The 14,004-nt window shown below is 39.3% G+C and overlaps 1 protein-coding gene across 5 annotated transcripts in view; it reads left to right on the plus strand.

The window, feature by feature from the left end:
* Positions 1-14,004, plus strand: part of YEATS2 (YEATS domain containing 2) — an 86,430-nt gene that overhangs the window by 23,388 nt on the left and 49,038 nt on the right. For all 5 annotated transcript variants that reach the window (XM_036017753.1, XM_028504552.2, XM_028504553.2 and 2 more), the window contains exons 7-10: positions 661-822; positions 8,000-8,111; positions 11,301-11,345; positions 13,819-13,999. In XM_036017753.1, the coding sequence (XP_035873646.1) occupies positions 661-822; positions 8,000-8,111; positions 11,301-11,345; positions 13,819-13,999 (500 nt within the window). The remainder of the gene's footprint in view (positions 1-660; positions 823-7,999; positions 8,112-11,300; positions 11,346-13,818; positions 14,000-14,004) is intronic.

The following is a 14,004-nucleotide window of genomic DNA, read 5'->3' on the forward strand; positions in this document are numbered from 1 at the left end:
CCAATTTTATATTTTTTTATGATTCAGTCTTGCTAGGGTATATGTTTCTAGGAATTTATTCATTCCTTCTAGGATGTCCAGTTTTGGGGACGGATAATTGTTAATAGTATTACGATGTATGGTGTTTGTGTGGTGTGAGTTGCAGCACCTCTTTCACTTATTATTTGAGTCCTCTCTTTTTTTTGGTGAATGTAGCTAAAGGTCTTTCAATTTTGTTTATCTTTTAAAAAAAACAGCTCCTACTTTCTTTTATCTTTTTTATTGTCACTTTAGTCTCCTTTAGTCTTTGTTATTTCCTTCTACTAACTTTGGGCTTAGTTTATTTTACTTTTTCTGGTTCCTTAGAATGTAAAGTTAGGTTGTTTATTTAAGATCTTTCTTTTTTCTTAATGTAGGCTTTTATTGGTATAAACTTCCTTCTTAGAAGTGCTTTTCCTGCATCTCTTAAGGTTTGATATGTTGTATTTCCATTTCAGTTGTCTCAACACATTCTTTTTTTCTCCTCAGTAGCATGCTGTTTAATCTCCACATAATTGTGAATTTTTCGGTTTTATTTTTGTAATTTATTTTTAATCTTGTTTTAAGTAGGCAATAATTATTTTGTTAGGTTTTTGAAGGAAAAAAAATAATTCAATTTCTTCTTTTCTTCTTCTCCTTTAGGTATATACCGCCCGATAAAAGAGAAGAAAACGACCAGTCAACACACAAATGGATGGTGTATGTCCGAGGATCTCGTAGGGAACCCAGCATTAATCATTTCGTCAAGAAAGTTTGGTTCTTCCTTCATCCCAGCTATAAACCGAATGACCTTGTGGAAGTTAGGTAAGCATTCTTGCATTAGTTAACCTAAGAAGTACAGCTTTCCTGAACTAGAAGAAACAGGATTTAACTTCCAAACACTCCCTTGAAAGTCTTGTATTATTAATAGTTTACTCAGTTTTGGCCCTTAGTCACAATGTAGTTTTAGCTGTAGTTCCCTCTTAGAGATCACTGTGTCACTGAGCAGCTGCCCTCCCCTCCTGTCCGGTTGTTACCATACAAACTGTATTAGCTGACTCTGCTCTCCTCCAGAAATAACCTGTTTATAAAGATAAAAGTAAAAAGGTTACTGTTTTTTATGACTAACAGAATATAGCAGAATTAAATATAGGATGTTAGCATTACAGAAATATTTAATGTTTAAAGTTCCTCATGATCTTGTCCTCTGAGAAGTAACATTTTGTATATATTATAGTTGCTGTTATTATTAGTCATGAAATTAGAATGGTTTGTATGCATATTTACATAATTCTGAAATTTGTTTTACTAAGGTGTAACAAGGTTATACCTTATACTAAGGTATAGTCTTGATATCTTTATATGATGTTACATTGTCATATATACTTTCATTGTATGACTGTATTGTGGAAATGGTTGTGGTGTATTACTGGGGAAATCTCCTGTATCCTCAGCTCTCTTCAGAACATGCCTTCTACTCCTGGCTCTTAAACAAAACATGCCTATCTCCTGAGAACACCACTTCTCCTGAGAACAACTTTCAAGTGGCAGCTGTTTTTTTTTCTCTCTCACCCACCATGTACCATTGGATGTAGGGGTAGGATGTATGTCTTTCTTGCTCATATTTGTGGCTTCCATACCACCTTTTCTTTTCTCCCTTAAAAAAGCCCTCAGCTTTTTAAAAGCACTGTATAACTTGATTCTCTTCCTTATTGCAGGCATTTACTAATTTTTTAGTCATTCCCCTCTTATAAAAGGTTTTAGTACTGAAGGTATGAACATATGGATTTTCTCTCTACCATCACTTTTAAGGACTGACCTGTGTGTAGACAATTCGTCTAAAGCACTGATCTCTCAGTTCATCGATTTCCTCACTTTAATAATAAAGATATGCTTGCGATTATACCATAGATTCTAAGCTGAATAAGGAGAGAAGGAAATTGTATAAGAGCAGTGATGGGTAGTGAAAATTGGTGTGGGCAAGAAATGAGAGTGCCAGTGAGGGCAAAGGATAGTTGTGACGGGGCCACCGACTGGCAGTGACCGCGGAACGCTGCGGATGGCTCATCAAAACATGAGAAAAACATACACAGAGACAACCAGGTCCTGTGGGGAAATAGGGACAGAACGGCCACTCTCTTTAGTGGGGAACGCCATGGCCACCCTCTCTAGGGGAGAGCGCCCCGTTCTCCAGCTGGAGCAGGCTTTTTATTGGGTTCGTTTGCATAAGAATTCAGGTAAAGCTCATTACTCATTGCTGTGAAGTAAGGATCAAATAACAAGGAACTCTGAGGGCCTATTTTGAGTCAGGATCAAGTAGCTAAAGAGCTGTAAAACTTTGAGGAACAAACTTACTTCTTCTTTGGACCCTTATCGTTCAATTGAGAGCATTCTAAACAAAGGTTTCACAGGATTTTACATATTCTTTCTTAGGCCTGATCACCCGAGGAACCCACCCTTTCCAGCACAGGGCAGCACCACCCTGTCATTGTTTCAGGCTTAGGTGGAGCAAGGGAAGTAAGGCAGCCAAAAGATAAGGAGATCTTCTCACAGACAGTGAGGACTCAGGCTATGTCAAAACCGAGGGGTGAGGGTCCATCACCCCCTTTTGCTGTACCCCCCAAAGTCCTTCCTTGGGGACCTCCCAGTGATCGTGCCTGATTTAGGTCGTTCCCCCCTTGGGGAATCTTACCCGTCACTGGCTAACCAACCAAGCATTGGGGACCAGTTATAGAAGTGGTGCTCCTGCCAGGGAGATAAGCTTTTGTCTCCTTGCTGGCTTATGGTCCAAGGTCATTCCCTCAGCCTTAGCCTTGGTGGGGTTACAGCTTCTGATACCAGGCAGGGCGGTTCCCAACATAGTTGGATTAGGAATGCAGCTGCAAAGGAGTTGGAGGTCAGAAAGTGGAATACTTGAGATTTTTTTTGTAGGTGGTATGCTTTGTCTTCTTCATATACATGATAATTGTCCCAACTTCAGTAATATCAGTTGATCTGCCCTTTTTCTACATTTAATACACTAAATGCCCATATAAACATAAATTCAATGCTAGACTCTGTTAATAATTTTTATTCCCATACCAGTATGCTATTTTAACTCTTTTTGGTTTATAGTGTATTTTGATATTTGGTACAGTATGTTCCTCTATTCTAAAATTTTTTTCTTGGTCATTCTTGACTATATATGTTGTTCCACTTTGCTTAAAATACAATTGTCAGGTTATAGTTTGGAATTGCATTGAGTTAATAGTTTTCACGTTTTTTGTGATATTGTATCTGTCGCTGTCTACCCAGGAAAATCAGTCAGTATAGTTGTTTTCCAATGCAAACAAGACTTTCTGCCTTGGGCTGTTTATAAAACTATTTTCTTGACATATTTCACTGGATAGAACCTCAGAAAAGCATTGAAATACTGTTTTATTCTAATAGTAGGGCTTAATTGCTAAAGGAACAATTTTATTCTTAGGCTCTCAAACATGAGTGTTGAAAAGACTTTGTGATTTGTTTTAAATCTGCTATCACAATTTGTGAAACCTCTGGGAAATGCCATATATAGCTCATCAAGCCTGTCTTAGAATTTTGCCGGTGACTTAGGCTTGTTTTCTGTCAGGAATACCATTTTCCTGTTGTTGTCTTGATGTGCGTGTGCACAGTGTGGCTGTCTTTCTGAAGGTCTGCCCTTCATCCTTCACGACATAACTCAGAGTTTCCTTCCTCAGTTCATACTGTTTTGTCCTCCTTTCTTCCAGAGGTTAAATTATAGTAAATGATCATTTACTTGAATGCTTGGGGTATTAACAGTGTTTTATAGTTTAAGATAGCTGCTAGAGTGATAATATTTGCTGAGTTTAGAGAGCCTGACTCCAAATTAGCCCAGGATTCTAATACAGATATTTTAGTGAGTTGAGTAAGAAATAGATGAGTTTAAAAAGGTGCTGTGTGTGATTTAGTTGGTTGGAGTATTGTCCCATACACCAAAAGGTTGTGGGTTCAGTTCCCAGTCAGGGCACATACCTAGCTTGCCAGTTCAGTCCCCGATTGGGGTGTATATGGGAGGAAACCAGCCGATGGTTCTCTCTCACATTGATGTTTCTCTCCCCCTTCCTCTCTCTCTCAAGTTGATTTAAGTGCTATTGTTACAGAACAAAAAAGGGGGGCCTGGGACGATATACTATTACTGAAAGAAGCCCCCAGGTCCGTTATGTCCACCACCAGAGGAAAGACGTCTCTCAATGCGAGAGATTTGTGAAAAGGAAAGGAAATGTTTATTTAATGCTATACAAACTTAAAGTAGTGACCTAATGTCTTTACCAAAATCCCAAAGTCCCTTAAAACACCCACAAACAGACAGAGTCCTTCCTTCCTTCCCCCTTTGCCCAGTCCAGAGTACCGTATCTCAGGAAAGGAAATAGTCCTTGGCTCAAGCAGTCCTCTGGTTCTTCCCAGTTAGTACTCCATCTCGACTGGGAGACCTCCCTGGGTTCCCGGCACCCTCAGCTGAGTTGCCAGGATCTCTGCTAAAACCAGGTAGTGGTTCCCCCTTCTAAAGCTGCGGGGGTCCCCACTCTGGCAAAGGCACGTGGTCCTCTCTCCCAAGGCTGCGGGAGTCTCCACTCTGCCAAAGCTGTGTGGTTCTCTCTCCCTCAGTAACTGTGATCCTCTCTGCACTTCCACAGCCGCATGGTTCTCTCCTCAGGGCTGCGCATGGTTCTCTCCCTCAATGGCTGCCGTGTCTGGGTTTAAATCCCCGCGCCAGTCTTCCTCTGCAGCCCCATTTCCGACTCCTCCTACATTCGGGCATACTTGCCAGAACTCCTACCCTTCCAGCTTTACTGGACTGCCATCATGAGTCTGGGCAAATGTGGCCCCAAGTCCTGGAGCCAGTCATCTCCAAGCTCCCAAGCAGGCGCTATAACTGTAACTCGGGGGACCTGCCCCCAGTTACATCTTGGTGGGGAAGTTACTTCCATTCCCTTGGTTCAGAGCATGGCCACAGCTATTTAACATATATAAGCGACCAGCCAAAGGCTATAGATATGTTAAATGACCACACCAGAGGTTAGCTGCAAGGCTGTTGCTATGCAAAACAGCTCTCAATGGCCCTGCTCCATTTGTCCCTTCCCCCAACCCACACCTGGCAGGGCGGGGGGGGGGGGGGGGCGGTGAGGACATCCTAAAATCTCCTGGACACCTTGAGTTCTGGACCCCATTTCAAATGCCCATTTGGGGTCCCCCCTCTTGGCTATACCCTGTAACAATATGTCTATAAAAGTATAAAGAATAAAAAGAATATATGTTTTATTGTCCAGATCAGCAAGAAATTTCCTTACATCTTATGTGGTAAAAAATAAGCACACTTTGGTAAAACATTTTATTTAATATCAATCATGTGAATTGTTTAAAATGTATTAACCATATTTTTACTGATTTATAAAAATGGTATTTAAAAACTCATTACATTAACAAGGCAAATCGATGCTATTTCTTCATTTGTCACCCCAAGAATTAGAAATTTGTAAAACACTGATTTTAAGTTGTAAAAAAGGATCACACAGCCCTGGCCAGTGTGGCTCAGTTAGAGCGTTGTCCCGTAACTGAATGGCTGTGGGTTGAGGCCCCAGTCTGGACATACACAGGAAGGAGGCAGCCATTGATGTGTCTTTCTTACATTGATGTTTCTCTCGTGTGCCCCCCCGGCCCCCCCCTAAAAAGAACAAACAAATATTATGCAGTAATACGGGAAATTGTGTTCACTAAGAAATCTTTACTGATCTGCAGCTAAAGGTATACCAAATCATACTTAATAAGATGTATTGTGACAGTCTGAGAAAACACAAGGAAAAGCTCATACTATAGCTCTTTAAATTTCTTTCATCTTCTCCATGTGGAGTATTTTCTGTTTATAGTAAACGAAGTTCATTTTGTGACACTTACACAGTTTCATGTCATTGAAATACCCTCTTTTGTGCCATTTGTCTGTCTTCCCTGGTAGCAGTTCCTTCTCTTCCTGTCCGTTCACTAGAGTGTAGCCTATGTATATAAATTGGGGAACACAGCTAATTTACTATACTCGTCGTAAGAGGAATTCAGCACACAGCCAGTATAATTGCTGAATGTTGCAAAATAAATTCAGCCTGTCCATTTAGCTTTACTGGAATTTAAATGGCCAAATTTGTCAACAGCATCTCCTTTACTCTTTCTAAGTCCCGCTATGCCTCTAGGCCCCACTGTCTCTTGCTTTGGACCCCTTTTCAAACTGCTGTCATGAGTTGAACTACTCATTTAACCCAAGCCTATCTTTTTTTGTTTTTGTTTGTGATTTGGCAACTAAGAAGGGATCTGAACCCTGACTGCATGGCGTAATCAGGTGTCATCCAGCAAAGCGAAGGGTCACTGGCTTGATTCCTGGCAGAGCACATGCCTGGCTTGCAGGTTCAGTCCCCAGTCGGGCAGCCAGTCAGTGTTTCTCTCTTGCATCGATGTTTCTCTCCCTTTCTCCCTTCCTTCCCTTCTCTTTAAAATAAATAAATATTTTAAGAGAAGAAGAAGGGAGCTGAAAACCAAGCCTATCTTTTCATTTCTGTCTGAATCTTGACTAATATCATGGCTACTTCTCTTACTAACCAGCAGGTGTTCAGCTCGTTTCTTCCAGCCAGGGCACTCTAGTTTTCTTTGCTTCCTTTTTTCTCTGGTTCGTAGCATAGCTGTTGCTTTCCGTACTTTCCAGGGCACTCTCATACTCAGAGATTTTCCTGCCTTGAGCTCTCCTGGTAACCTCTGGCTCTGTGCTTCATGATTCAGGTCTGTTGTTAGACTCGTCTCAGGTTGTGATCTTGGACTCTGCCTTTACTGCATTCAGGTCCCTCCTTAGTTTTCCAAAAGCACATCCCACTGAGAGTTCCTTTCTCCCTGCAATCTTAGCATCCTCATTTCAGTAACTCCAAGCCAGTGATTCATAATGATCATTTTCATTTTAAAGCATTTTCTCTTTTCCCCAGTAACTTAATCAGTACTATTTGTGAGTACATGGAGGTCTCTTAAAGTTTTTAAAGATTTTTGTTTTTTAATTTTGAAGAGGGGAAGGGAGGGAGAAAAAGAGGGAGAGAAACATTGATGTGCAAGAGATACATCAATTGGTTACCTCTTGTGCGCCTCCAACTGGAGAACTGGCCCACAACTCTGGCAAGTGCCCTGATTGAGATTTGAACCGGGGACCCCTTGGATGGCAGGCTGGCACTCAGTCCACTGGGCCACACCACCAGGTTCAGTTCGATTTTTAAATTTTATATTATGGAAAATTTCAAACATATACAAAACTTCAAACATATACAAGAGCAAAGTAGATGGAACCTTCATGTATCCAACACAATTATTAAAAGCTTGCCAGTCTTTTTTCATCAATTTTCCTTTTTCTTTTCTTTGCAGATTATGTTTTGACTGAAAATTCTTTAGTCCAATTAGCATTCACACATGTTCCTCTCCTCAAAAATCATAGTCATTATTTGGGGAAGATCATATTGTGAACATATGATCTTTTAAGTCCTCTCAGCAGATACATTCAAATAAATTCTCACTTTCAAAATGAGTATTCACGATTTGTTTTGTTTTTAGCCAGAGTGGAGGAGTAAATAGGAGTGTCTGGGGTAGGGAGCGTATACTTCACAGCCTGTGTCTGCCAAGTAGCAATCAAGGGTTCTGATTCTAATATTGTGACATTCATCGAGTCACTTTAGTTCTTTGTGAAAGTAATGATGTTGGATTAAATGGTATAAATGCCTTAGCTGTAAGTATCCAGCAGTTGCAAATTTAGTGTAGGTTTGAGTTGATTTTGTTCTTTTATAATTTAGCATTTTAGCATAATGCAACATATTGATTTAACTTCCAATGAGGAAATGTAAATGACTATCAGAAGGATGTGAATTTCTAACTTACCCATTATGAGAAAACTTTTCCTCTAGAATGATTGTTCATGGATAATGTGTTAATATCTGGTTTTCCCTAGAGAGCCTCCTTTTCATCTGACCAGAAGAGGCTGGGGTGAATTTCCTGTCAGAGTTCAAGTTCACTTTAAGGACAGCCAGAACAAGCGGATAGATATCATACATAATCTGAAGGTATTGTAACAAAACATTGCTCCCTGGAAATGAAGTATGTCTTTCACCTGATACTTAAAATAGTAGGTTAGGCCTTCTGAGAGCAGCAGCCAGGCCGAGGATAGTGGAAACAGGATAAATCTTTTCGAGCGTGCTGTGCTTACTGCTGTAACACTTATTTTTTTAATTTACTTATTTTCCTATAAAATGAGGCAAATACTGAAAGTCCTCAAATAACATTTTGTTCAATGTCATAACGATGAGCTGTCACAGGAGCGTAACTCTTGTTGATAGCAATCAGCCTTTAGTCTGTTTGGCTTCATTCATTGTGCTCCGTTTCCCTTAAAGTCACAGAGCCTATCAACGACTTTAAGTGAGGGGTTGCTGTAATAACCCCTGTCTGTTTATCTCAACAGGGTAACAAGTATATTTATCTCCTAAGGGTAAAGATTGTAGTGAACATGTTTTAGAAAATGTAAAACACTATACAAGGTTGTAATGATTTTGATTTGTGTTGTCAGGGATCCTTCACTGATATATCGATGTGATTTGTTATGCAGCTATTACAAATTTTATTTTACAAAGTATTTTCTATGCTTGAGGAGAAATTGCCACTATATAGTAAGCAAAAGACACAGGTTATCAAACTATATGTATAATAGGAGGTCAACCATGATTTTAAAAAACACAATAGAAATAGTCAAAACGTTGGAGTATATAACTGAAGTAATGACATCGTGGGCTACTTCCCCTGCCCCCCCTTTTTTTAAAGTATTTTTCCAATTTTATGTAATAAACATTCAACTTTTACAGTTAGAAGACAGTTTTTTATTGTTCCTCTGGGTCCTCTCTGTAGTCATCTTGTCTACACTTCCTAAAGTTAAACTTCTTCCTGAGCACCCCTGCTGTGGCTGAGCACATTGTCCCCAGTAATGACTCCCAGAACTGAACTAAAGGAATCCGAGCATGTCTGCAGAATTTCGCTTTCATTCCTTTCATTCCACAGGTGCACCTTTTCACCTTAGGGTGTAGTGAAATTTGCCCTTCATTGCTTTCTGCGCAGTCATTGTAAGACCACACTGCTTTACTTCACGTGCAAATTGTGTGCTGGAGATTACTGTACGACTGGACTGCTTTATGACCTTATAGAAGAACTCAGACCAAATAAAGAACATACAGACCCTTTGTCCAGACGGGGCAAAATATGTTCCCACTTAGACGAAAGTCTAAACTGGTTTTGTGAGACATACCGTCCGTCTCACATTGCACTGCGCACAGCCCTTCTCCCTACAGTGAAGGAAGTTGTGTGCATATTGGTGTTGTCCATATCACTCGGAGTTCCTGATGGAAGACTGAGTGAGACACAGTATTTTAAAATGACATGTTTAAAGCATTTCTTGTCAGGTGTTTGGAAAACTTAGATTTACTATTTATTATGCACAGATCGGCCTTGAGCCCTTTGCACCTGCATTGTGATCACATGGTGTCTGTTTGGCCTGGAGTTTCACTTTTCCTGTTTTTTCTGAGTTAACCCTCAGAGTCATTTTTTATTCTTCCCTCTTTGTTCTAAATGTTCAGTTGTAGACTGTTACTTTTTCTTCATAATCTTCTTGTATTCTACCCTTTTAATGGTTTTTGTCCCCTCAGTTCATTCTTCACACCACCATCAGATTAGTCTTTCTAAACTAGGAGAACTGTTACAGCATTTCTCTCTGAGAAACCTTGATTAAGTTCCTGTCATTCAAGGTCAGAGTCCCCCTGCCTACTGTTCAGGACTCTTCACATTTTGACTCAACACACTTCCCCTAAATTATCTCACATGAATACCCTGCACGAGCATCCTGCTCCAGCCAGGTCAGTCTGTTCATGTGCTAGAAATGCCCTGTGCCTTCTGCAATTTCTTTCACGCTCTTCTCCTGGAGTGCCTGTTCGGATTCTTTCCATTCTTCAAGTTCCAATAACTTTTCTTGGCCAGTTAAGCCCATAGTGATCTCTCTGTATTCTGAATTCTGTAGTGCATACCAATCTATATTTAATGCCATAATAGTTGTGTTAAATATTAAAATAGTCTAAGTGTTAGAGTTATGTAAAGTTTAAAGTGCCCAGAATGTATGAAATTGCCATATCCTGCAGCCCTGACAAGTAGTCATATAATGTGTTCTCAGCCATCACCGTGGGGCACAGTGATTACCAGCTAACCCATTTACGTATGTATTTAGTAAATAAATGTTTGGAAGGGTCCTTCATAAAACTGCCTTTAAAAAGTCTTGATCTCATTTCTCCTAGTTTGATTCCTGGAGTAGCACAGAACAGGACTTTGTTTTGTTTTACAGGAACCCTAAAAATGTTCAGTGACAGCATTCAGGACTCTCCTAAGTCAATTCTTCTCCAGGCAAAACCTGTTCTTGTAACATTTCTTGTATGCTGTGCTTTCAACTAGAAATAGTTTCTCTTGCCATTTGGTAACAGTTCTGATTTATCAGTGTCTCCCTTAAAATGTGGTCCCAGGAATGAAACAAATAAAGGTTACAGAGAGGCTATCTTTATAAACTAGAAAATATGAAAATGATGTAGCCTGAAGTATTTTTACATAGTTTTTGTAAACATCATCTAAAGGTGCGTAATATTTCAAAAATTGATAGTTCGTGCTTTACCTTTTTTTTTTTTAAGATTATATTTATTTATTTTTAGAGAGGGGAAGGAAGGGAGAAAGAGAGGGAGAGAAACATCACCTGGCCCACAACCCAGGCATGTGCCCTGACCAGGAATCGAACCAGCAACCCTCTGGTTCACAGACCAGTGCTCAGTCCAGTGAGCCACACCAGCCAGGGCCATGGTTTACTTCTTAAGCATTCCTCTATAGCTGGAGGTTTATATTGCTTTTGTTTTCTGTGGTTATAGATAATGCTACAGTAAACATCTGCCTCCATTTTCAGATTGTCCTTAGAATGGGTTGTTAGAAATGTATAGTTTATATAATAAGTATAATAACTACCTATGTGTCTGGATTATTTGTATTAATTTTACTCAATTTTCCCCCAGAATATCAAGGAGGTTTTTGTAAAAGTGTTGAATTGATAGTTTATATTATGAAAAAGTAGATTCTATGTTATGAAGATTTGGGGTGAAAAGAGTTTTAGATAAGATTGCATCTTAAGATTTATGAGTAAGCACAGTGAAACTTAACTCTTTCTTTTTGTCTTTTAATAGCTGGATAGAACTTACACTGGCTTACAGACTCTTGGAGCAGAGACGGTAGGTTTTTTTCCTACAGTATTTTTTGGGAACAAGTAGACTGAAAATTGATTTTCATTTTTAGTTAGAAAAAAAATGAGTGCTAAAATTTAAAAAACAGTTTATATCACCCTTTTTGTCTATTTTTTTAGATATAATAAAAGATACTCATAAAATTGACTATTTTTAATCATTTTCCTCTGCCCCCAGCCCCTAGCAACCACCCTTCTATTTTCTGTCTATGAATTTGACTATTCTAGATACAATATCAGTGAATCATACAGTGTTTGTTGTTGTTTTTGTAACTGGCATATTTCACTTAGCATAATGTTCTCAGGGTTCATCCATGTTGTAGCATGTGTCAGAATTTCCTTCCAGAAAAGCCCGAGTAATGTTCCATTGTATTATATACCATATTTCGTTTATCCATTTATTTGTCAGAGAGCACTTGAATCGTTTACATCTTTCGGCTTTGCGAATAATGCTGTTAAGAATGTGAGTCTATTTGATCGAGTCCTTGATTTTGATTCTTCTGGATGGATAAATAGAAGTGAGATTGCTGGCTGATACTGTATTCTGTTTTTAAATTTTTTAAATTGCTTTTAGAGAGAGGGAGAAAGGGGGAGAGAGTGAGAAACATTAGTATGTTGTTTCATTTATTTGTGTATTCACTGGTGGTTTCTTGTACGTACCCTGAGTGGGGATCGAACCTGTAACCTTAGCATATCAGGATGATGCTCTAACTGACTGAGCTACCTAGCCAGGGCTGTTTTAAACTTTTTGAGGAACTGCCACACTGTTCTCCATAGCAGCAGCCCCATTTTGTATATAGTGTGTGAGGGTTCCAGTTCTCCAGCACTTGTCCTTTTGTATCTTTTTGATAGTAGCTGTCTTAGTGGGTATGCAGTGGTATTTCGTTGTGAGTTTGGTTTGTAGTTCCCTAATATTAATTGATGTTGAGCATCTTTTCATGGGTTTATTGGTCTTTTATACATCTTTAGAGAATGTCTTCAAGGCCTTTACCCATTTTTGAATCAGGTTGTTTGGTTTTTCATTGTTGAGTTTTAGGAGTTCTTTCTATATCCTTGACATTAGTCTCTTATCAAATATATGATTTACAAATATTTTCTCCTATTATGTGGGGTTACCTTTTCTCTCTGTTGATTGTGTTCTTTGATGCACAAAAGTTTTTTTTTGTTTTGTTTTTTGGTGGTTTTTTTTTTTTTTTTTTTTTTTTTTTTTTTAAGAGAGAGGGGAAGGGGAGGGAGAAAGAGAGAAAAACATCAATGTATAGTTGCCTCTCATGTGGCACCAACTGGGGACCTGGCCTGCAACCCTTTGGTTTGCAGCTTGCGCTGAATCCACTGAGCTACACCAGCCAGGGCAAAAGTTGTTAGTTTTGACATAGTTCACTTTATCTACTTTTTCGTTTGTTGCCTGTTTTTTTGTGTAATTTCCAGGAAATCATTCCAAATCCAGCGTTATGAAGCTTTGCCCCTATATTTCTTCAAAGAGTTTTATTGTTTCTGGTCTTATCTTTTGGCTTTTGATCCATTGTGAATTAATTTTCATACATGGTATAAGGTAAAGCTCCACCTTCATGCTAATGCATGGGGATCTCCAGTTTTCTCAACACCATTTTGTTGAGAGACTGTCCTCACATTGAGTGGTCTTGGCATCCTTGTCAAAATCATTTGACCGTATATGTGAGAATGGGTTCTGTTCCAATATATCTTTGTTTATGCCAGTACCACACTTTCAATTGCTGTAGCTTTGTAATTTTAAGTTTTGAAATCAGAAAGTGTGAGACCTCCAACCTTGTTTTTTCCTCTTCTTACTACCCCTCCTCCACCCCCGCTTTTTGGTATTCATGATACATCACCAGTAGCCATTATAATTAGCTAGTTAAACTTGACTCTGTTTAGGGAAGTGTGCTATGTTCTATCAGAAGATATTTATTGAGCACATGCTGTACGCTAGGCACTGGTCCAGTTACTGGGCGTACAGATTTCTGCACAGATAGCTGCTCTTCCCAAGAGTTACATTCGTGGTTCTGTTGAGCACAGGAGAAGGTATACAGTAAAAAAGCAAATAAGGTTTCATTTACCAGTAAGTGCAGTAGAGAATAGCAGGGGAACAAGAGTCTTGCTTTATTTAGTTAGGTTGGTTAGGGAAGGTCTGAAAAGATAACATTTGATTGAGATCTAATGGTGAGAAGGAAGCAGCTGCACAGAGATTTGTGGGAAGTGTTCTAAGGCATTGAAACAACAAATGGAAAGACCCCAATTTTATTATTGGTTTTATAAATTATCTATAAAGCCAGGATAGACTATATTCTGGGATAATTCTTTAGTTCTTGAGATTGAAATCACCTTTCAAGCATTATTAGAAAATCTTTGTCATATCTCTTAGAGTACCACATTCTTAGAAGGTTTGGGGCTTTCTGGGGCACTGATGATGAATTCATGAGCCCCATTATTGCCCGATTTTGTAGGTCGTGGACGTTGAGCTGCACCGGCACTCTCTCGGAGAAGACTCTGTTTACCCTCCGTCCTCTGAGTCAGATGTCTCTGATGCCCCACCGTCTTTGCCTTTGACCATTCCAGCCCCAGTGAAGGCCTCCTCACCAATAAAGCAGTCTCATGAACCAGCACCTGATACCTCTGTGGAGAAAGGTAAT

The sequence above is a fragment of the Phyllostomus discolor genome, chromosome 2, assembly GCF_004126475.2.
Source record: "Phyllostomus discolor isolate MPI-MPIP mPhyDis1 chromosome 2, mPhyDis1.pri.v3, whole genome shotgun sequence".
NCBI classification, from domain to species: Eukaryota; Metazoa; Chordata; class Mammalia; order Chiroptera; family Phyllostomidae; genus Phyllostomus; species Phyllostomus discolor.